Genomic DNA, 26,174 nt, shown 5'->3' on the forward strand with positions numbered 1-26,174 from the left:
AAACTGAAGTGCAGACTTGTCACTCATTGATGGACATTGATTTTTTCCTAAAGGAAACAGGGTGGGATTACGATAGTATGCATAATCATTTGCCTGATCATATTATGGAACATATCAAACACCATATGGATCATATTAGACCGATTGATACGGGGGACAGACCTTGGTGGATCAAAACAAGCACTGGAAAGTTCTCAGTTAAGAGTGCGTGGGAGATTTTGAGAAAAAGAGGAAGAAAATGTGAACTTCAAGAAGATATGGGTGCAAGATCTTCCTTTCAAGATACCATTCTTTAGCTGGAACCCTAACCAGTCCCAACTTTGCCTATGTTATACTGTTCCAACAAAGGAAACTATGGAACACTTATTTTTGAAAGGTGAAATTGCATATAGAGTATGATAATATTTCTCATCTGCACCAGTAATATTAGGTCCTTGGGTTCAGTTGAAGAAGTCTATCAAAAAATAGTGGGATGTTCAAGGAAATAAAAGGCAAAAGGTGATTTTTCAAGCTATTCCTAATTTGATTTTATGGTTTTAATGGAAGAGGAGAAATACTGTACTTCACGGTGGTAATTATACCACTAGTAAAGTGATTTGGGACATCAGTAGCACTGTTAAGAAATTCATGAAGTTAAAGTTTCAATACAGTGATGTCCCTTCCATTTGTCCTCAAATGATTGCTTTATTAGATGGTTTCCGGCCTGAGTTTATTTCGAAACGGGTTAAATGGATCCTCTACCAGGTGGATGGTTTAAATGTAATACAGATGGGGCTTGGAGAGGTAATCCTGGACCTAGTGCTGCTGCCTTTTGTATCAGAAACCATGAAGGAGAGTTCATGTTTGCTAAGGGGGTGCAGATTCCTGATTTCACGAATCTAGTTGCTGAAGCTATTGCTATTAGAGAAAATCTTCAATGTTGTTTGGAAAAAAAATTTCAAAACATTATAATTGAAACCGACTCTTTAGCTTTGGTACATATTCTAAATGGAAACTGGGAAATACCTTGGAATGTGACAATGGAAGTCAATTGCATCAATAGATTAAGGAATTCTATGTCAGTAAGAGTACAACACTCCTTAAGGGAGGGAAATACTCTTGCTAATGTTTTTTGTAATTTGGTTTTTCTCTTTGCAGGTACATATGAATTTAGATCTATTCAGGAGGTTCCAGATACAGCCAAAGGAATTACCATCTTAGATAAACATAGCACACTGCAATTGAGGATAAGGCAATCAAATACAACAAGGTCATAGCTGGTTTGTTTCAAAAATAATTTGCAGATGATATTGGTGAATAGTAAAGCTATATTAGATGGTAAATGTTGCTATACTTCATATGAGGTTCAAATGAAATTCAATTGGTTCATATGTCATGCACTCAGTGAGAGTTTGGGGTGTTGCATATGGTATAAAACCAGGACCCATAGATTTTAGCAGCTAATTAACATCTATAATAGATTTATAATTTCACAATCCACAGAGCATAAGATTGACGAGATTATCAACTTTGACAGCTCAGATCAGCAAAGAACAGAGAAATGAATTGGGTCCAGATATGTACCTTACTGATGTTTAGATATACCTCGCACAAGTTGAACATGAGCGCAAATTTAAAAAATCCAAACACAACCTCGCAAAAGATAGTTGAAATTAGTAATTCTTAAAGGATTTAAGTTTTGGTGGTGACATCAATCCTAGTATTGGAGTTCAACCCACTAATGTTTAGATCCAAAAGAAGAACTAATTTCAACTAATTTTAGGTTAAATTGATGGATTAACAACAATGTTGTCTCTACATAACCAACACGAGGTTGAATCTTCATTGAATCTTTGAGCAGAAAGTTGAGCAAAAGAAATGAAATCATTTATCATGAATAAATCGAGATGAGTTTTAAACGAAATGTAAAAGACAGAATACCAGGATGTATCAAGGTTGGAGAACACTTACACTTAATCGAGTTGCAGCTTCCTTTGAGTAGGAAAATGAGATGCTCCATCGAGGAAGAGGAAGAAGAAGTTAGCTGCAACATATTCCACTTTCCTTTTCTTGTTTTTTTTCTGTTCTTTCTTTTTTTGGGTTTTAAATATTTTTTAGTGCTGATGGATTGTACTTTTTGGGTCAACCCATTAGATTTTTGTACAATCTTTTCCTTTTTTAAATAAAAACAAATCCTGCAATCCTTGTTGTTGTTGTTGTGTTTTTCATCAACAAATCTTCATCGAACTCAGCAGGAGTGTACATTTAAAAGGCTTCTTTCGTAGAGCAAATATGTCAAGTGGAACCTGAATCAAGAAACCACTCCTTCGGATCTCCAACTAACTTGCACTCTGAGATCATTGCACACAAGTCATCTGCATCTTCCATCACTTCTATGATATTTGCTTGACTTTTGCCTATGCCTTTGTCTTTGTCGTTTCTTGGAGCATGACAGTCAGAAAACTTATGACCAGCCTTGCCACAATTTTAACAATTGCCCTTGAATTTCTACTTGGCTTGTTCTGACTTAATTCTGTCCGTTGGACTTCTTTCTCTTCATGTCTTTGGTATGAGCTTTTTAAATAATATTACCCCAATTATTGTCGAACTCTTATGAGACTTTTTTTCGGCGGTTTTGTTATCTTCCTCAATGTTGAGCTGAATCTAAAGATCTTCAAGATTCATTTCCTTACTCTTGTGCACCCTAGGAGATAGGGCATCCTTCAAGTCGTCACACACCGTACTTGACCTCTCAGAGATCTTGCACAAGGCCTTAGACATCATTCATCACATATGTTTATATAAATAATAGTGCGGAATTAAGACTTTTCAGAACAAATGAACCATATTTTAAAATCTCACGAATATCTTGGGTCACAACCCATACATCATCAAAATAGAAAATATCAAAGTCTAATACAATGTCTCATGACGAGAAAAGTTAAACATAGCTATGTCCTCGAATCAATTGAGGACATACCAAAACTTGCTTGAAAGGATGCCTAATCCAAGCTTGCTTCCAATAAACTCCTCACTTGCCACCTACTCCTTTAGAGATAAGACAATATATGTAGTTAGTACATTAGAATGCACCAAGTATAGTGACATGCAATAAAACCATGCTAAAAGGACATTTGCTTTAAAGTATGCTGTCATGCTCTTTATAAGAAAACCTCATAAAATAAGTATAATAACCCACTTAGAAGTCAACATACACACATATAAAACATATTCCAAGTAATCCACAATATAGCACTAACATAACTTCAAACCATATAACCCTCCTACCAAAGGTCCTCCGAAGACTCACTTAAGTAAGGTATGAAGCGACCACCCATACAACCCCTTCACACACACCTAAGTGATCCTCAAGACTTCCTAAGGTAGTATTATTCCATTTATATCATTAGACTCCCCACCTATAATTACTCTAAGACTCACCTAAGTAAGACATGAAGAAACCGCTCATGACCTTCTTAAGCCTGCCTAAGCATTTTTAAAGCTACTCTAGATAAGTACCTTTCATTCGCATGCATTAATTAATTCAATCAATAGTCACTAAGACACTTAAGATACATTCACATTTAGAAGACTTCACATGATAGTCTTGGAGAAGACATAGGGAATCCTCATCCTAGCACTTTCAGAGCCTGCTCGTGAAATGTATAGATAGCGTCCCATTTCACTACCTATACGTAATAGAACTTCTCCAATGCTATAATGCATCCCACATGATTAGAATAGACGTTAACTGACATAGAACATACTAGATAGGCATGAAATCCGGAGTCTACCCTACTCTGATGGAGGGTGTTCTACTTGCCAAGGGTAGAACTAGGACACATCCCATGTAGGCACATTGTTAAGGAATATCAAGGGTTTCTTTGTACTCTAGTCTCAACTTAAGTTGAGTCACTACCATAAGCATATTTTCTCGGTGCTAGCCATGTTCTCATAGAGTAAGTTCAATCACAATACCAAGGATGGGTCCACTAGGGTTGTCATTCAATGGTCAATATGGATATCTCAATGACTTTATTAAAGATGGTTCCATGCCGTTCCAGCCGACCTATCCCTATGTCCATCATTCACATAAGAAGGATACTATTACGACTTTCAACTTCAAGGATATCATAACTTTTTCTCTAGTTTGAAGGTTCCAAGTTAATGACCTTCTTAACCATGTTCAAGGTCATATTTCAACCATACACTCACATACATGACATAGGTGCTTAAGCCTACTAAGTCAAGGGTTCATATTCACTTTCTTTGCATCAAGTAGAAAGACATAGGTCTACCAAAAGAAGATACACACATCATCATCTTATCACATGTACAATCACATTCAAGTAGCACATAGGAACAACTAAGTCTACTACAAGTTACCCCATCCACTCTTGTAGAAACATCAACATAGTCCGTCATGAGTCCTATATAGACAATTAGAGAGAATCATACTTCCACATCAAGTATACACATATAAATACATTACCATAGTCTATCATGATCACTTATAATCAATTAGGATAAATCATGCTTTCACTTAAATCATACACAAAAGCCATATAAGCCTTCACAATGATCACATAAATAGATACAACATGATAACATCACAATTCATAAAGTAATGCCGGCAAGGCCATGTTTTACACAATTATAGCACATAAGCACCGCCACCACAAGTGTACCATACCAATCATCACCATTGAATAACAATTCTACACTATATAGAAATATTAGGTCATCTTACCACCAATCCTTAGCCTTTTCAATCAATTCACTTCACCAAAGGCTTTTAGTAATAGCCATACACACAATTCCAATCCAACATAAAACTAAACCAATGGTCCAACAAGACACAATATGAACATGATCAAATTAAGGCACCCTATTTACAATTATAACATGATCTTTACATAATTCAATATCCCAAAGTAATCTACTCAAGAATTCAATACAATAAGGCCAGGATCAAATCATCCATATTATAGTCAAAATTAGGATTTCATGAAAAGCATGGGTTCCTAGGAATTTTGATATAAAATCATTCAATTAACATCGATTATAACATAAATTATTGATTCAAATCATTTTATGCAAGAACCCATAGCTAGAATTCAAAATAGAATTTTCATGGAAAAAGCCTTTGAAGTTTGGCTCTTTGAAGAAAGAGAGTTCAAGGATGAAACACCATACCTTGATGAAGATTATCTATAAAATTGATGAATATTCAATGGAAAAATCAAGCTCCTAGTCTCAACTTTGCTTCAAGTTTCAATGGAGTTCTAGAGAATTCTATTTGGGGTCTTGAGTTTTGATTTGAAATAATGAACTCAACTATAGGTTCTAGACTTATAAGGTGACTTAAAATACCCAAAATAACCTTAAGTAACCTCCAAATATATTATTTATAATCTAGGTGAATTTCCTTGAATGCCCTTACCTTGGTCGAGAATCTGCAGGAAATGCAGACCCTAAATGATTCCTGCAGACGACGGACCGTCGATGGAATGACCGCTCTGTCCTGTAGGTCTGTCGATTGTGTCATTAAGCATGAATTTTGGGGTCTTAGATCCCACACCTAAGTGTGGATAAATGTTCCCCATCGATGAGGCATCGCCTGGACTAGGGGCATCGATTGCAGTCATTGGTTCGGACTGCCTTGGGCAGTTTCAAGCCCTAGTTTGGTCCTCCTCAAGGACCCTTAGGGTGGTTTTTGGGGATTCGTGCCCAGACATTTCCAACCTAGATACGCTCGCCTAGATTTTATGAAACTTTCCACCAATTTGAACTCAAACCAACACGTAAAACATGCAAAGGCACACTAGAACACACAAGCATGTCTCAAGGCTAAAATTCCAACATCTTGGACGTTTGACCTACAAACTCTTCAAAACTCAACACATTGCCTTAACACTATAAATCAATATTTTAATACCTTATCAACTCATGACACGCATGTTAGGCTCTAGTTTCACCTAGTTCGTTTATGGGGTGTTACATCTCGATCATTGCAGCCACTTGAAAAGTTTCATTTACTACCATATCTTCAGCAATCAAATCATGGAAAATAAGTTGAAGTTCCTGAACTTGTGATCCAACAATCTTACTATCTACCATTTTAGAGTTTAAAAACTTTGACCATAAACTTTTTCAAGTATGCATCTTTTGCCTTATATTTCTTCACAATTGCATCCCACAATTCTTTCGAAGTTGTCATTGCACTATAAACATTATATAAGTCATCCTCTAAAGCACTTAAAATGTAGACTTTACACAGGAAGTCTATCTGTTTCCATGCTTGAATAATCATGAATATTTCTCTGGCTGACATTTTAATAGCAGACACTAGAGTTTCTTTATTGGTAAATTTCTACAGACCATGAGTGGTACGACAGAAAAATACATGTTGCTGTTATCCTTTGCAATTCACACCAAAGAATTTTATAGATTTATCTGATGGTGGTACAAGAGTTCGGGTTGGTACAACCACAACGATTGTAACATTGTTGTTTGTCATTTCTAATAAACAAAAATCAATATACACTTAGTAAGCAATAACTTAAAATTGCAAACTTAAAGGAGTATGAAACCACGAACGTTTTTATCTCCACCAGAAACAAATATTTAAAAATAAAATAATAATTTTCTTAAGATTGTTGTCAATCTTTGTTTAAAACACAGAGTTTAATCAACAGTAAGAACAAACTATGCAAAACATGAAGTTACCAAAGTTTAATCAACAGTAAGAACAAACAAAAATATATTAATTCAAAAAATTAAAATCTAATAAACATACCAGAATCATTAAAAGACAAGACGAAAAAAGATTAAGCCCACTGAATGCACAGTGTCCCCTTAAGGAAATTATTCTCCTCGAGTATCCATGGTTTGATTTGGAATATGTCCTCCTAGGATAAAATGATCTCAATAACCAATGTATTAATACCCAAAATAGTGGTGTCAGCGAGCTACTCAACAATAGTAAAGTACATGAAGAAATTTTGTGCAGAATGAGAAGAAGAAATCAGAAAAAAACTCCTAAGGAGAAAGTCTAAAGAATTTGTGGTATTTATAGCCAAGAGGAATGTTTGAAACCTTTCAAATGGTCATGAATGTTCCTAAACCTTTCAGTCATCTCCAATGGTAGGAAATTCAAACAAACCAGGAAAGAATTTAAATAAAATGATTGGCGCGTGAATCCGAGTTGGGTCGGTCAATTAGCTAAATAATTGAAACGTTTCAGTTAATTAACTAGTTATTCAAAAAGATTTGGACATTTAATTTAATTTAATTAGTTAATTAACTAAATAATTAAAATAAACTTTGTCAAAAAAATAATCTCTCAATCGATCATTAAACAAAGCCGAAGCCAAAGTCAAAGCCAAGTGGAGCGAGCTAGCAACGACGACGACATCGCGAGGAGGGTCCCTCTTTCCAACCCTTTTAACAATTAGTGGAAGTGTTTCTCTATTTAAACTCTTCTACTTTTCTTGGCACCACCTATGAGGGAGAAAAACTTCTTATTAAAGCATAGGAGGACTTTTTAAGTTCCTCTCTTTTCATCTTTCCTCCATTTAAAATTTACTCTTGATATATACCTAACAATCCCCCACATGAATGGACGATAGTCATAACATAAAGAATGCACGAACGAGTGTGTACTTTACAATCAAAGATCAATTGCATCTGGATAAGTAGGTTTTTTTCTTGGACTTTCCGTAGTGAACATATGTTAGATATACTTGGTCAATCAGTAGATGCGATATCTTTGAACCATCGAGCTTTAGTGTATACCTAGACAACCATATGTCAAATAATGAACACTTTACCATTTATGGCTCTTATGTTTATGTTTGTTTCAGCCATGAACACCTCCTGGTTTCATGAGTGTATAGAGAATTTGACATAAAATTCTCTTTAAAACGGCTTACACTTCATACTCACCTAGGTGATTTGTATCCGTGTCATTTTGTAGCTACACTATTTGGTCAAATCTGCCAAACGTAGCAAACCATTAAAAACTTTAACCTTAATTAACGCATTAACAAGCCTTAAAGTCTTAACCTTGTTCCTGAACATTGTCTTCATCATGAGAATGGATTAAGTTGATTGACAATGTCGAACTGTTAGTCACAACTTTGTTTTTGTCCTTGAAACTAGCTCTTGGGGATCTCCAATCTTCAATATAGAGTTACCGCCATGATGACTTGTCCTAAGCCGTAAACCCATTCCCTTAGATGATGTTTGAACTAACTCTCTCACTAGACCTTTTGTTAGTGGATCTGACACATTATATTGTTTGTCTTCACATAGTCAATTGTGATAATTGCATTAGAGAGCAATTGTTTTACGGTGTTATGTCTTCGTTGTATATGACGAGACTTCCCGTTGTACATGATGCTCCTTGCCCTACCTATTGGGGCTTGACTATCACAATGAGTAAAAATAGGTCCCGCAAGTTTGGGCCAGAATGAAATATCCTCTAGGAAATTCCGCCATTCAACTTCTTCATCTGCCTTATCTAAAGCAATAAATTCAAATTTCATTGTGGAGCGAGTGATACACGGCTATTTAGTTGATTTCCAAGAGACTGCTCCTCCACCAAGTTTTAATACAAAACCACTTGTGGATTTTACTTCATTTGACCCGACGATCCAATTTGCATCACTATATCCTTCAATCATGACAGAATATTTAGTATATCACAAAGCATAGTGTTGTGTATGTTTTACATACATCAACACATGTTTTCTTGCCATCCAGTGAGTTTAATTTGGATTAATAGTGAACCTACTCAGTTTTCTAATAAAACATGCTATATCTGGTCGAGTACAATTCATAATATACATAAAACTTCCCAACACTCTGGTATATTCCAATTGAGAGTCACTTTTACCTACATTCTTTTGAAATGTAAAACTTCAATCAATTGGAGTTTTGATAACATTGAAATTCAAGTACTTACACTTATCCAAAACTTTTTCAATATAATGAAATCGCGATAATGCTAGCCCCTGAGGAGTTTTGAGAATCGATCATTTTCCAAAGCCGAAGCTGAAGCCTGATGTGCCATGATTTCACGACATTTCTAATGCATTTCACTTAAGAGTTGTGTGTGTCTAAAGCCTTTTTGTAGTGATTTTAACAAGTTTTGTGTTGTGGTTTGCAGGAAAATGTTCATATGGCAAGGGAAGAAAACAACTGAAAAATAGTCCAGAACCAGACTACGGATGCAATTGGTGGCTGCGTTCAATCGACGGACTGTAAGTAGTGATCATAGATGAGCAACTTAGGATCTTGGAGGAAAATCGAGGAAGTCTGACAAAGTGCGGAACTACAAGAGGCAACGGCGGTTCGGTTTGTCACGACCTAAAACGGGCCGCGACTGACACCCACACTTATCCTACTATGTGAGCGAACCAACCAATCCAATCCCCAACATTTCAACCATAAATAACAACATATAATGCGGAAGACTTGAAACTCATTAATGAAAATCGATTAAATAACTTATAAAAACTCAATACTATTTATTCCCAAAACCTGGAAGTCATCACCACAAGAACATCTATCCTCAAATTACTAATCTAAGAGTATCTAAGAGACTAAAATAAGTAAAAATCTAGTCCATGCCGAAATCTCAAGGCATCAAGACATGAAGAGGAAGATCCAGTCCAAGCTAGAAGCAATAGCTCACCCTGAAATCTGGCTTGATGAAGACTGGCTAGAGTTGCGGTTGAGTTGAAGACGATGGCACGTTTGCTGCACTCCACAAATGACAAAGAAAGAAACATACAAGTAGGGGTCAGTACAAAACACAAGTACTGAGTAGGTATCATCGGCCAACTCAAAATAGAAAACAGTATATATCAGATAATATCATAAATCAACTACAATACTCAACATNAGAGTTTACTACGAATAGCATAAACCATAACCTACCTCCACCGAAGATTTCGTGATCAAGCAAGCAAATCCTCAAAATCCTTGCTATCCTCTTCGTTTCTCCTCTCTCTCTCGATCGTTATTCTCCCTCTCTCTGTTCTTTCTGTTTTTCTTATTTCAAAACCCTCTTTTCTTTTACCCTAATTAGCATATAATTAAGTACAAAAGATGATAAACTACCCCACTATTTGTTTCAAGGTTATCTCTTTTAACCCCCAAGTAATTGAATTATTAACATTAAACCACCAATTTTATAATTATAAGCAGGAATAGTCTAAAACGCCCCTTAAAACATTTAACAGAAATTCCGACCCGGGTGAGCTGACGGAGACTGTGACGGTCCGTCACAACTGTGACGGTCCGTCCTGCACGTCCGTCACGAAGTTCAGAGAGTTAATTTCTGTGGAAGATGTGTGACGGTCCGTCGTGCCCACGACGGTCCGTCCTGCCATTCCGTTACGAAGTTCAGAGAGTCGATTTCAGTACCCAATTTTCAGAATTCTAAGTGTTTTGGAACGAGACGATGAACCGTACTGGTGAACCGTCGTTTGGTTAAGAGAAGGTTCCAGTACCCGATTTTGGAAGATTCTAAGTATGGAGTTGCGGAGGGGCATCGACAGACTGTAGATGGATCGATGGACCGTGTGTTGGTCCGTCGTTTGATTCAGAGAGGGTGCCATCCGAGGAGAGAAATATATTCAAAGTCGTGGCTGATGAAAGTATTCTACGGACCGTCGATTGATCGACGGTCTATCAGTTGGTCCGTAGATTGATTTCGCGTCACCTGAACAAAATTTTCATTTTTTAGTTAATTTTTTATTAGGAATATGTTTTCTAATATATATGGTATTAAAACCTCATTTTTGGGGTTAACTACTATCCCTTTTGTTCTACTTTGTGTATTGGAAATTGGTTGTTGTAACTTTAGCAATTAATTAATTTCCGGATTTGGTGTCATGACCGGAATCTAGAGCTAGACAAGACCGGCAACGTTGACCTCTCAGACGTCGCAGACAAGCCTACATACATCATTCTTACTTCATCTAGGTTAATTTTAGCGGAAAATTTCAAACTTTTTATTTCCTAACATGTTTACTAAACATTCTAATACATATATAATTGTTCAACATCAATCATCTAACATTAAGATCATCAAATAAAAGAAGCAATTTATTATAACGATAAAGATGTACTTGCCAAAATGGCACCAATATAATGTCTGAACAATAACGGGAAAGAAACGCTAGTAGAACATACTCCACTAGCTGAATCTCACAACTAAGCTAGAATGTAAATGAGCAAGCATCCTCAAAAGCATGAGGGCCTACCGAGTCCTGGTGAATGCTCGACGTCCGGATAGCTGCAACGTTGATCCTCTAGATCTAGCGTCCACCTGTGCCTGCACCTAAAAGCTTAGAGTTGTATAGGGTTAGTACACACTTGTACTAAGTATGGGTATATGCAAGCACACACCAAGGACATGCATGATTAAGAATAGCTCTTTCCTACCAACATGATTGTAGAATGTCAAGTCAGTGGACTTGCCAAATTGAGATTACGAAAGTGATTGAGCTTACCAAATTTGGATTAGGAAATTTATGCCATTAGAGTAACATGCATCATCATACTTAACATTTTGCACACAGCACACAACAGCGTACACATAGCACATATGATAATTCATATAACACATAACATTGTTCATATCATTTATTCGTATCTCATGAGACCTTGGAATCATGGACTTAACATTAAGACTTTCCAAAATGAGCGCTCAACATATGGGACCTCAACTAGGGAGTCTGCTTTAGCAAACACAGAGTCCGGTTCGTTCATTCATATGTACTTCATTTCATTTCATTCATGGGCCAGTGTAAACATCAGCTCTGTACTGTAAGGCTTTCATCGGGTTTGTTGTGCAATGACCAAGAATGACCTAATGCCATTACTTGAGTCTAACTCACCTCTTGATTATCCTATCCTAACACCTTTAGTGTCATTCGTTTCATTATGTGCATCATTTGAGGCTGGCCTCATTCATTCATTGGGAACTTTAACTTTAACCGACATAGATCATGTGAGAACCATGAAATCCAGTGTCATGAAACCCCACACCGAAAAGAGGTGGAATAACCGGCCAAAGTGACCCAAAACATGCGAGCGTACATGGGAATTGAACCCCGCCAGATCCCTATATTGGCAGTATAGGTTCGAAGACTAGGTGATATAAGGAGACCCGTACTCGACATGCCAAACAGTCTCATATCATGAGTTACGTGAACCTCCGCCCTTCCTGAAAGAAGGCATCACCACTCATATCTAGTCTATCGGTGCTCAGTATAAAGTTTCATTACATTCAACTCATACGTCATGGAAGTTGGCTTTTAGTATGAGGATATCATAGCTCAATATATGATTTCTCATCTCATCATTAGTATTAAGTGTCTAATCTCAATACTTTCATTAGAGCGTTCATAGAGACTGGTCTCTTCATTGACTTTACACACTCATAGGTGAGTACGTTTTGGTAACATTTACTTAGGCTCATTTGAGATTGCTCTCATCTTTTACATTAGCCTCATATCATGTTGTCACCACATTCATTAACATTAGCACATTTGTTCTTCATAATTACTCACCCCTTTTTATGTGAATGTTCAATTCATCAAATGCCAATGCACGTGGCCATTTGTGTGTTTCACACTCTTACTTAACCCTTCAAGGGTTTCATCATTTCATTACATAATATTCGTTTCATCATATGCCAATGCACGTGGCCATTTAGTGTTTTTTACACACTTTTTTAACCCTTTGAGGGTTACATCACTTCATTACATACACGTTAGGTTCACTTATTTTTTTTAAACGTATGTTAGACTTATGGATCTATACATACAAGCCATGATTCTTCATTTATAGTTTGTTTAAATGATTCATATCTTCCTAAGATTATGTGGTACAAGACTTATGCATCTTGTATGTATGCCAAGATCTCAATTTTGATCTAAGTAGGTAGCATTATTCTTAAGCATTTAATTCACGTATCACTTATGTATCAATACGAAATTTGGGCAAGGGAACCCGATTTTCAAATCCCTTGAACAACACATACATTTTTTTATTCATTTTGGTTTGATCCATATGGCATGGGGACCCAAGTTCGAGCCCCAATGCCTTCATTTTATTTTTTCCTTAATTTCTCTCTTTATTTTTCGCTTAATGGAACTATGAGGATGTGGGATCGAACCCCCACAACCTCATTCCCTTTTTATTTTCATTGCCTTTAAATTTCTATCCTTTGGCCGAGGGGTTGTGGGTTCGAACCCCCACAGCCCCTCATTAATTTTTTTTAAATTTTCTCCTTAAATGTGCCTAGGAGGTCATGGGTTCGATTCCCATGCCTCACATCTCTTTTCTTTCATTTCCTTTAACTCTCCTTCACTACCTAGAGGTCGTGGGTTCGATTCCCACACCTCACATTTATTTTCTTTCATTTTCTTTACTCTTTCACTGCCTAGAGGTCGTGGGTTCGATTCCCACGCCTTAAATTTTATTTTTTTTCTTTTAGTCTTCCTTAAATCTGATTGAGAGGTGGTGGGTTCGAATCACACTCCTCTCATTTCTTATTTTTTTCTTTTAAGTTACATGTTCCATCCAATACCATGGTTCGAATCCCCTTCACCACATTTCTTTTTACTTCTTTATTTTCATGGTTTTTAGCTTGGTGAGGTCACGGGTTCAATCCTCCGTGACCTGACTTGTTTTAATTCATTTTGTTTCAACATTTTGAACCCTCTTTGTTGACTGAAATTCATCACTAGAAGCTGGAAATTTTCTTTTAAATTTTCAGCATTCTTCCATCAAGTAACACCTTAGTTCTTACAGGAATTTGGTAGTGCATTTAGAACGTTTTAGGTGCGTCTTCATGTATTCGTTTAGCCAAGACATTATCCCTCAAATCAGCCATATTTCAACTCATATGAACATCACATTTTCATCAACATGTGTACATGAAATATAAAGAACTATCATGCCATTTCAAGTCCTAAACCATGAACAATAGCCACGGCAACACACACATACACACGTAATTACATTTTCGGAAACATCAACATAAGTCACATAATTCCAAACATACATATAAACACATAATCATCACAAAAACATGTTTCATCCCTAGTTTTCTACCAGCAAACATAAACAACCTATGATTCAATGGAAGCTAGTGACAGGAACATGCAACGAGGAACAATCCTAGTTTTCGGAATGAATATTCTGAACCTTAAGGGGTCTCTTGGGAAAGGTACCAAGAGATAATAAAACCCATACCTTTTTGACGTTAAACTCTTGACTTGCTGCCCAAAAAATTTACCCAAGAACACGTCTAATCCCCCTTAATATCAACTCCACTCGAATGACAACATCCCTTAGCCTAGTGTGCAATTAACCTTTGTTTTCTTGTGATTTCGTGTGAGTTATTCAAGTGTGACTTGGTTTATTTTTTCTGCTGTTGTATCTTATTTTGGAAGAAAAAATACGTGAGAATGAATAAGAGAGATTGAGCGTGAGAGTGGAGAGATAACGTGAGAGAGTGGGAGTTGTAGGAGGCTTAGGAGTATAGTTTTAGGACTTAGTCAATAAGGTTTTGTTAATTTAATAAAAATCTGATTTTTATTTTATTTTAAATCAGCTAATGAATAATAATTATTAATTAATTACATTAATTCAATAGCTTAAATAAAAAATCACTTTAATTCATTGCTTCCACCTGGGTTCGAACACAGGTGGAGCAAGACTTCACTTCAAGAGCCCAATTTCGGCCCTCTCCCCAAAATACCACTCCACCTTATTAACTAAATAATTAATTGTATATTTAGGATAATTACGATACTACCCTTAGCCTGGAAAAAGACCATTTTACCCCTAGACCCTCCAAACCTAAGATTTTCCCTTTTTAACTCTGGTAAAGACTCCTTCAAGTAAATCTTCGTATTCGAGAGCCCTACATGGTTGGACCCAACCTTTTCAAGGTCAACTAACTCCCCAAGTTAGTTGGCTTGGCTGTAGAAAGGGTTCCGAGGTCTGGTTCTATGCGCATCAATTCGTGTGAACCCTGGTCTAATCATAGGCATTCTTGACACATTAAGCATTTCTTATCTTATCCATTTTTAGGGTTGTTACATTTGGTTCGAAGGATTTTTCTTGCAATTTCAAGTTGGATTTCTGGGTTTATTCTTCTTATTGAGTAAGTTCATGATTTCTTCATCTAAAAATATGAATTGTGATGTTGCTAGCATGGGTAACTAAATCCACAACTAGGGTTGTGGGAACCATGAGAAATTAACAAAGTAATTCTAGTAATTAAGCAATTCTTGAATAGTGTTTTACATGCATTGATAATTCTTTCGTTTAGAAGTCTTTTTAACGAGTGCACGCACTAAAACTCGCCTTGTTGATATTTGTCGGACGAAGAAAGTAGTTAATAAGAAAAGAATTATCAACATAGATTTAGTGTGATACTATCTAATAGGCTAGTGTCGATTGGTGCGAAGTAATAACTAAGTCATACATCGATTATGATGTCTAATATGAGGCAATGATAAGGGTTAGTAAATTATACACAGGTAGCCCGATCAAGGTGCGGTGTGAAATTCTCTAGATGTCGGACCAAGGATTAGAGATACCTAACTTATCACTTTACATGTAATACACTAGGAAAGAAATGTTATTACTAGTAATGCTGCGTTAACACATATACCCTAGTTACTCTCTCATCTTGATAAAACCAAGGTTTGTTTTTGTTTAACTGCTAATTACACTGTTAAAAGAATTTGTTTCGTACCCCCCTACTTACTTGATTTGGAAAGACATTGCCTAAGTAGATATAATTGTGAGTTAAACTAAGTCTAAACAATTTTTCTTGTGGGATCGACCCCAACCTGCTAGTTTGATTCTGTACTTGATAACGATTGCTTATGCTTCTTTAGGGAGGTATAATTTGAGTGTATCAAAGTCGAGTGGAGGGAGAGAGTGACGACGACATGAGGGGGGGTCCCTCTTTCTGACCTTTTTAACAATTAATAGAAGTGTTTCTCTATTTAAACTCTTCTACTTTTCTTTCCACCACCGATGAGGGAAAAATTCCTTTTTACTAAAGCATAAGAGGACTTTTCAAGTTTCTCTCTTTCCATATTTCCTCCATTTCCCATTTACTCTTGTCATATACCCAACACAAAATGCTCAGCTAGAGGGAACAAATGAGCCCACACCACAAAGGAACATTGATGCACACATAACTACCACGAATGTACTCTTACAGGATGTAGCTGAAGAGGGTATTCAAACTCAACAAGACCAAGATATGTCTTTGAATAACGAGCTTGGTCAAAAAGTCCAGGTTGATAAGAAGGATATTGAAGGAAACCGTGCTACACAAACTTAGGGATCAAGTTCATCTAATTTCTCTTTCTCCATTGCTTGAAGTTATGTTGTGTTAGTTCAAGAAAATTAACATCAATTTCAACCCAAATGTCATCTTAGAGTCAAAAATAAAATTGTTGCCTCTTCCTGGATCTTTTATTTCTTCATCAACATCTTCATTGTTTCACATATAAGGATGAGTTTTTCTGTTCTTGGAAAATTTCTTTGAAAGTGAATCACTTCTTATGCCCATATTTTATGGTTTTTAAATTATCCTTATTAAAGTGTCAGTGAATTATTTGAGGTATGTTATTTCAAAACATAGGTCCTTTTTTGTTAGAATAATTTGTTATCTTCATTAAATATCTTATACTTTACTCCCTTTAATACATGTGTTTTTCTCTATTTAGATGTCTCTTTAATAATATATTTATTAATTTTCATTTAACATACATATGATCTCACTTGGAAAAGACTTTTTTCCTTTTGATGTTGTAAAGTTACACAAATGAAGTATCTAAAAGGACCTTGGAAGCAATAGTATAATGAAGAATGAATTTCTAAAAAGGTTTTAAAATATTATTTATCTGTTATTTCAAGTGTATCTTTCTCCTCCTATAAATTTTGTTTGAGTAACAATGTATTAATAACGAAAAATTGTGAAATTTGAGCTTGGACAAGTAGATTATGCCTCTTATTTTTTAAAATTTATTTTTAACTTATATTGATTTTTCAAAAACTTTCACATAATAAATTTTCAATAAAGGACTATATTCTAACCATTCTATTCTCAAATTCTACATTTTTCCTGTAAAAGAAATAGAAAAAGTGATTCTCCATAGCTTTAACAAATAATCAATCAATATTAAAAAAATAATTTTATCAACAAACATATATTATAATAAATTATTTAAAATATAAAAGTTATTAGATATCAAGATACTTTTAATCATTCAATGTAAATTTATGATAATTGAAAATTATATGTAGACTCTAGAGGAATTGAACAAATAAGGCATTTAAATAGGAAAAGTATGCTATGATATTTATTTTTTTTGATTTTGTAGAGGAAAACAGGACAACGAAATAAATTAATTCAAGAACAAAAAAGAAAAGTATGGGAGAAGAGGAAGGGAGTTGTCTGGTCAAAACATTTCTAAACTATTTTCCTATTGTAGTAAAACATGTTAAACTTCAAAGACATCAAAGAAGATAGGTTAGTCTGCTTTAGTTCTTTTTAAGTTGGTGTTACTTTGATTAAGAGAATGTGTATTATGAAGAAAATAAATACAATTTCTTGTTGAAAGCTACTAATATGGATTATAAGGTTGGTAATTTCTTCATTGCTTGAAGATATATTGTCTAATTTCAAGACTATTATACATCAACTCTAGTCAAAATATCGTCTTAGAGTCAAATATAAAATCGTAGCCCCTTCTTGGAATGTCTAATTTCTTCAATCAACAATGTCAATCCTTCACATACAAGGATGTGATTTTATGTTTTTGAAAAAATTCCGTGAGAGATGATGACTTTACATGCCCATATTTATTATTTTTTAAATTATCCTTATCTATTTTTACTAAATTGTAACACCAAATACTATGAGTACTTTAAAGATTGAAAGTTGATTGAAGTGCCGGTCAATTTGTATGTTATCCCAAATCATAGACTTTGCTAGTTTGAATAATGTGATATCAACATTGGATATCTCATATTCTTTTTCACGGTATCTTGTTGTCTCCTTCAAATTTTATTAATAATTTTCTTTTAACATGTATATGATTTCACTTACATAAGACTTTCATCCTTTTGATATTTTTCCTTCTCATCCACCCTTTCTATATATTTTTTGGTTAAGTTATGACTATTTTTGGCAAGCTTAATTTGAAGAATATAAAACAAAATCTACTCTAAATAAAAGTATTAACTTAATCTACAAAAGTTGTCTATTCACATAGATTTGTTGTCGTTCCTTTCCCAAGTTATTGATGCGCATTTGAGTTATCTAGGTTAGTCTCATTTTTAATTTTATCACGTTCGAGAATATTTTTTAACTTGAGTTTAGAATTCACATTTTGATCTATATCTACTTTCATAATGCAGCAAATATACATTTTTCTAAAAAAAGTTGTAAAGTTGCACAGATAATGCATCTACAAGGGACTTGAGAGCAGTAATTTAATGAAGTATGAAGATCTAAAACTGGTCAACAATATTATTTTGCTATTTTTTCAATTTATTTTTATCCTTAACGAAGTAACGAAATTAAAAATGGTGAATGTTTTGCCTCCGACAAGTAGATTGTCTATAAAAAATTATTTATGTTGATGTGGTAAATTATTAACTGTCTTAACTTATTTTTAACTTATACTGACTTTCAAAAAGTTTCACAACTTTTTTTTTCACAAAGAGTATATTCTAACCTTAAAATTATAAGGTTCTATATTTTTCATGTATGAAATAAAAAAGGTGAAACTTCATCACTGACATCACCCCATATTAACAAGAAAATTATATCACAAAAATATATTATGATAAAGTATGTAAAATATAATAATGATTAGATATTAATATATTTTTAATAATTTATGATATATTTACAATTCTTCATATACGTGATGATGTCAAATCATTTTATGTCTGTTGAAATATTCTCACAACCTACCAAAATCTCCTATCTTTTTTCTTACAACAGTCGAATATTAGAAATCATTTATGCCCGTTAAAAGCGCAGGTGAATTACCTAGCATTAATCAAATAATACCTTAGGCAATATTTTTTCTCGTGTTCCTTGGGATAATGAAAAATATTTCCTTGAAAAACATTTTAAATATTAAATATAATGTTGAGAATTATTCTTAGTTCCTTGGGATAATGAATTTGTGTTTAAATAAATCAAATTTGTATTTCATTATGTGAAGAAAAAACTAGATTAATTAAATTAAAAGAAAATCAAACCAAACAACTGAATCTCTTTTACTTTGTATGTCTAAACCTTTATTCATCTCATTTTTAAAGTGAAAATCAAAATAAACAGAATCTCTAACTCCCTTAATAGAAACTAATTTTTATTTTAGATGAATTTTATTTAGTCAATTCACAAAAGACTCACTATTCACAAGTCAACTTTTAAGATTAATTATTATGTGTGCACTTGATCATATCTAAATTTTATAAAATGTGTAGATTTAGCATATGGTTCTATACTTTCATTTGAATTCGTAGTAATACTTGAGAATAACTATAAGAATATGAGATTTAATGTTATATTCCATTTTTGAAAAGTTAATGATAATCTATAATAGGTTAGATTTGTGCACAATAATAATAATAATAATAATAACAATAATAATAATAATAATAGTAATAATAATAATATTATTATTATTATTATTATTATTATTATTTTAATAAATAACAATAATAATATTAATAATAATAAATGAGAAGTACATAAAAATTTTATTTAAAAGTGAACATTTTTGTTTGAGTGTTATAAGCGAAATGGATTAAAAAAGACGAAGCGAAAAAATAGTGTATTTGAGATTTATAGAATCTAGAACGGGTTATCACTGAGTTGTTTTTTAAGTAATACTTTAAATTACCCTTTGACTATTAATTAATACGTTAAACTTTTTTCCTTATTTGTTCAAGCATTGTTACTATTTTTGAAATTTCGATCCTATATATTGGAATGAACAATTCTTATATCCTCACCAACTCATTATCAAATTCACCAAAAAAATCATTTAGGAAAAAAGCATCAACAACAATCAACAAACAAAATGGCTAACGAAGGACTCGCAACGAATAATGCAGGTATTTGGTACTTTCAATGCAGGTACTGCGATGAGGTGTTCACTTCAAGCCAAGGGCTTGGCGGGCATCAACATAAGCACATGCCTCAAGGAACATGGAAAAGAGGTGAGTCCCATCAAAAAAAAATTTGTCCCTCCGATGAAATTCCCAACCTTTACCGTAGGTTGGGAAAACGTAAATCTACCCCTACTGTGTTACCCACTGAGGGACGATTTTACCGTTCCCGTTCAAAGAGAAATTTTGGTCATTCACGATCTACTTTTGACAAATCACAACAAGCCATAGTGTTGCAGAAACCTGCACCTACACCTGATCCCTTTCTTATTGAGGCAAATTGTTTCATCCATTTTGTTGAGCAAATGGGGATCAACGAGGATATGAATGTTGGAATGGTCACAAAAGATGATATATCAATTCCATCATCTAGCAGGAGTTCTAGTACTGCTACTAAAGATTTGATGAGTGAGAAGGACAATGAAGATCAAGAAGTGGAGTAACTTACCAAAGAGATTCGAATTTGAATTTTTGAGTAATCATGGGTTGGGTTGGATTGGTTAGTTTTGTTTTCGTCTTCATTCAATGTTTATTGCAATTCTTCATTTCCATTTAACTTTATGTTTTTAGCCCTTTTGAAGTTTCTGAATCCATGTATGGTATCCTTTGATTTTGTGTTGAATGTAATGGATGGTGTTTTTATCTCATTTCTTTTTTGGACAAAAGGAGTAATCTATAATTACTTGTATCTTTTTTAGGAAGTTGACCAAATTTGAAATAGTAATATTTAGTTTGACATTTATATAATTATTCATTAACCTATAAAATATAATAAAAATAACACTACACACACATTTAAGATGTTAAATATCAAGTTATAAACAAACTTTTTAATAATAAATTACTTATAGCATATTATTATCAAGTTATAGCATATCAAGAAATAATATATTATTCTCATTAATTTTTTAAAATAATAATTAACTTATTTAAATAATTCAATTACCATATTTAAACCAATATAGTTAATTACACTTATTATTTTAAGTTACCTATTTTAAACAAAACTCTTAATTAAAGTAATTTAAATTAAATATTATTTAGTTACCTTTTTTAAGATAACTACAAAATTATAGGGATTTTATCAAAATCTAAAACAATTACAGTTTTATGTTTAAAAAACTGTAAAACGTTATCTTAAAAAAAAAAAAATTATATTCCCCAAATTTTTGTTCTTCCCCATCACTTTTCAAAATCATTACATCTGCACACCTATCAAAAATTTTCACCATTTTCGCACGCCTAAACTTTTCTCCATTTTCGCAAGACTAACTTTTCACCATTTTCATCTCTCTTAACAGTCTTCTTCAAGATTTCTCAAATAGTTGCATTCAAATCTTCATTTTTAGCACTCAAATCTTCAAATCTTGCAATAAACAAACCGCATAATGTCTAAAAGAGGCAACGAAACCCCGAGAAAAAGTAGAAGATTGAATGAAGAAGCAAGTTCAGACGATTTCCATGCTCCATCTTTCAAAATTTTATCACAAACACAATCTCAACCTTCATCTGTTAAAGTTAAATCTAGATCAGTGAAATCAACAACAGGAAAAAAAACAAACAAACATCCAAAGGAAAATGAGAAGTAGAGAAAAGGAAAAGAAAAGAAAAAAGAAGATGAATCTGAGAAAACGACGAAAGAAAGAGGAATGAAAAGGAAAGGAAAAGAAATCGAGGAATCATCAGAGTCTGAATCTGATTTTGTGGAAGAATTGATAAAATCAAAATCCAAAAAACCAAGAGCATCTGGAATCGATACTTCACATTTACAAGAAGAAGAAGAAACAGTTAAACCCAAAAAAAGTTCAAAGGTTAGTAAAAGTTAATTTTTTAATTTTTTTTTATGTTCTGTTATTTTTATTTTATGTTATTTGGGTATAAAATAGTTAAAATACAATTTTTGTGTAAAATAAATAATGTATGAATTGTGTATGATTCCATGTATGAAATTTCTGTTTAAATAAATAATGTATTTTTTATGTATGATTCACTGTATGAATTGTGTATGATAATTTTATGAATTGTGTATGATTCACTGTATGAATTTTGTATGACTCACTGTATGATTCACTGTATATATAAAATGTGTATGAATTTTTTTTATCAAGTTTTTGGGTACTGTTTACTAGTAATATCCATAATTAGTTATACTTTATATTTTGAGTTGTATTTTTTGGTGTTCAATATATTGTGTATGAAAGAATGTTGTAAGTTTGTTTGAAATGTGTATGATTATATTGTATTATGTTTTGTATACTATGTGTATGAATTATGTATTATGTTTTGTATACTATGTGTATGAATATGTGTATGATTAATGTATTTAATTTTTACAATTTTTTTAGGAGAAGAAGACACAAACACATCTGTCTTCATGTATTAACATGAATGTGTTTGCGGATTTGTTGACATTTTTAGGTCAACATAAGTTTCAACAATTCCTAGATGAAACACCTTTTGGATTTTTTTATAATTTGCATCACATTAAAATCCAATGTCAATTGTTGAGACACTTATTTGTAATGGGGAATGAAAATGTTAGGGATGACATGTTTGTCATTAAAGTAAATGGTAAAGACTTAAATTTTGGGCTAAAAGAGTTTGTTGCTATAACTGGTTTGAAATGTGGACCTGTTTCTGATTTTGTATCAGATCCACATGTTCAAAACAGACTCATTGCTGAAAATTTTGGAGATTTTAATAAAGTATCCAAGTCTGATTTTTATTACAAGTTTAAATTGCAAAATTTTTGAAAAGAAGATGATAAACTAAAAATCGGGATCCTGTACTTTATTTCTTCATTTCTGACTGCATCAGACCCTTCAAAGACAACAATTCCAAAATTGTATTTTGATTTGGTAGAGTCTGGACAGTATGCCACTTTTCCTTGGGCAAATGAGTGTTTTAATTTAACACTCAAAGCTTGCAATAAAAAATTCAAAAAAAGATCCATCGTCATTCAAATTCAGCCAGTTCCACATAGCACTGCAGATATAGTTTTATGAGTGTTGTCATCCATTTGACAACACAGTTGCTATACGCGTTTCAAATCGCACACCGAGAATCCTGAACTGGAAGACACCGAATGACGTCATTTTTTTTGACGATTTGAAGAATACTATTTTCAGAACACATGGGAATCAGGCATTTTTCTTACAATGTTATTACATTCAATATAATTCATTATACATTATATATTTGTTTTTGATGCAGCATAAATTCAGAAATATTGTCTTCTCGGAAGAAGAGTTAAATCTAATGGACGAAACCATTATAAATCAGTCCAGCAGCCACCATGAATCAGAAAATCCAAGATCATCGGAAAATCGTGTTGTTGACAGTGAACATAAAGTTCAAGAATTGAGAGCTGATATTGCAGAGGTACAAGTAAAATATTCAAATAAACATAATTTTTTTAGAAATTACAGTACACATATCAAATACTTATTTTTTTAATTAACAGGTTAAGGCAGAGTTGAAAGAACTCAAAATCACTGTAAGTTCCAACATATTTTTATATAATTAATATAATGACTTTATAAACTATTAATGTATAAATTTTTTTATGTTCACCGATAAGGTTCACAAGCACATGGCTGATATAAAGATGTATGTTGATAGCTCCACCAAAATGATAATTGATGAGATTCGATTGTCAAGAGGAGAACAAATACCTGAAGAACAACCAGAGGTATATATATCTGTGTATACTTTATGTATGAATTTTGTTTGAAAAATATATAAATTCTGTTATTTTTATTTTCTGTTATTTGGGTATAACATATTTAATATATAAATTTTGTGTAATTAAATATTGTATGAATTGTGTTTGATTCACTGTATGAAATTACAGATTTCTTCATATTACAATATCAATTGCTGAAACATGTATTTTTTATGTATGATTCACTGTATGAATTGTGTATGATTAACTGTATGAAATGTGTATGATCCACTGTATGAATTGTGTATGATTCAGTATAATATCACTGTATATATAAAGTATGTATGAAATGTGTATGCATTATGTATAAATTTTTTTGTATCAAGTTTTCTGATTCTGGTGAATAGTAATATCCATAATTAGTTATACTTTATGTTTTAATTTGTATATTTGGTATTGAATATATTGTGTATGAAAGATTGTTGTAAGTTTGTTTGAAATGTGTATGATTATATTGTATTATGTTTTGTATACTATCTGTATGTATTATGTATTTTTCAATAATATGTTGTAAGTTTATTAGAATTGTGTATGATTCACTGCATTAGTTTTGTATTACATGTGTATGAATACATGTTTCAGGAAAACGTCAACCATCATGATGTACAATCTGATCCAACAGATATGCCTACAGAGACAATTCCACAACAAGTCCAAAGTTCAAACACAGCTGGTACGATATATTCATTTTTATCACATAAATTCAAATTTTAGAATTTTTTTTTATTTAACATTTTTTCATGTATATGTAGCTCAAAAATCAACGGATGATTGTTTAAATGTTGATGCATCTACAACATCAAAATCAAAACCACCAACATTGGACGATTATCCTGATTTTACCATGACACAAATAATTGCCCTTGATCCGATTCTTAATGCCACCACGACTCCAAATCTAAGAACAAGAAACAAGAATGTGGGTAAATACGATTCTTCTCCTTATATCAGAATGTCGGAAGGAGAAAGCAGTTCAAATAGAGTACCTACATTCTTTCAAATCAAACATCCATTCCAAAATCACAATGGGTTTGATGTACCAGATGAAATGATTGAGGAATTCAATAAATGGATTTTCAAAGATGTGTCGAGCAGACGTGACAGGTAATTTGTACGATGATAAAAATTATTTTATTTAATTTCTAAACTACTAAATTAATATAACACTTTTTTAAACATATACAGAAAAGCAGCATATTCCAAGATTAAAAACACATTTCATCCTCAAATGGACTTTGGTGTTGTCAAAATCGGAGAGAAATATTTTTTTCACATAATGAGTCAACCGGGCAGACCTTGGGAGGACGGAGTAAGACCTTTTTTCAACTAAATATTATGTTTTTGAGTTGCAGTGATATATGTATGTTTTCTGTATGTATATTTTCTGTATGAAATATGTGTGAACAGTGAATGAATTAGATATGTATTTTTTTTTGTTTAAAACAGCATATTAATACAATAATGTATTATCTCTGAAAGAAGGCAAAATACTCCCAAACTTCTTACAGTACTGCTGCAGTGATATATGTATGTTTTCTGTATGTATATTTTATGTATGAAATATGTGATATATGTATGTTTTCTGTATGTATGTTTTTCTGTATGAAATATGTGATATATGTATGTTTTTTGTATGTATATTTTCTGTATGAAATATGTGTGATATCTGAATGTTTTCTGTATGCATATTTTCTGTATGAAATATGTGTGAACAGTGAATGAATCATATATGTATTTTTTTTTGTTAAAACAACATATTAATACAATAATGTATTATCTCCGAAAGAAGGCAAAATACTCCCAAACAGTCACTTCTTACATTACTGTTGATTGTTGGTTTATGGCATGGGTTGATAACATTGAGAAACAGTGGAGACAATCACAATGTGACATGAGATGCATATCACCGGACCATGATGTTGGACAATGCATTAGAGGATATAAGCTGCTTGCTAACATTCCGTGGGATAGGGTTGATGAAGTAATCATCCCAGTCAACATCAATGACAAATTCCATTGGTTTCTTGTTGTATTCCGAATCAAAAGTAGATGTCTATATGTATATGATTCGATGATGGGAGGATCTGTTCATTCAAGGAAAGTCAAAGAAGCCGTTGATAAGCTTGCAACCATGATTCCTTTATTTCTGACGAGCACAGGGTTTTATGGCAAAAGGCTTGATTTGTATGCGAATAATCTCCCTGATTATCAACAGAAGTCTCACTCT

At 33.1% G+C, this 26,174-nt stretch overlaps 2 protein-coding genes across 2 annotated transcripts in view; both read left to right on the forward strand.

Annotated features, from left to right (window-relative positions):
• Positions 1 to 22,745: 22,745 nt before the first annotated feature.
• On the forward strand, positions 22,746 to 25,055 carry LOC114078430. Its single transcript, XM_027919294.1, has 6 exons — positions 22,746 to 22,928; positions 23,437 to 23,604; positions 23,687 to 23,719; positions 23,804 to 23,914; positions 24,530 to 24,620; positions 24,700 to 25,055. The coding sequence occupies exons 1-6, from the start codon at positions 22,746 to 22,748 to the stop codon at positions 25,053 to 25,055; spliced, it is 942 nt and encodes a 313-aa protein (XP_027775095.1).
• Positions 25,056 to 25,704: 649 nt separating this feature from the next.
• The window catches only part of LOC114078431, a 7,329-nt gene continuing 6,859 nt past the window's right edge, over positions 25,705 to 26,174 (forward strand). The window contains exon 1 of the mRNA XM_027919295.1: positions 25,705 to 26,164. Within this exon, the coding sequence (XP_027775096.1) occupies positions 25,716 to 26,164 (449 nt within the window). The 5' untranslated portion in view covers positions 25,705 to 25,715. The remainder of the gene's footprint in view (positions 26,165 to 26,174) is intronic.

The sequence above is a fragment of the Solanum pennellii genome, chromosome 8 (assembly GCF_001406875.1).
Source record: "Solanum pennellii chromosome 8, SPENNV200".
Classification (NCBI taxonomy): Eukaryota; Viridiplantae; Streptophyta; class Magnoliopsida; order Solanales; family Solanaceae; genus Solanum; species Solanum pennellii.

What these genes read in the sequence shown, in the direction of transcription:
- LOC114078430 (XM_027919294.1), top strand. Translation starts at nt 22,746, where the DNA reads ATGGGGAATGAAAATGTTAGGGATGACATGTTTGTCATTAAAGTAAAT. An exon ending in TGAGAGCTGATATTGCAGAG is followed by an intron (nt 23,605 to 23,686) that starts GTACAAGTAAAA and finishes TTTAATTAACAG; the next exon opens with GTTAAGGCAGAGTTGAAAGA. An exon ending in CCAAAGTTCAAACACAGCTG is followed by an intron (nt 24,621 to 24,699) that starts GTACGATATATT and finishes ATGTATATGTAG; the next exon opens with CTCAAAAATCAACGGATGAT.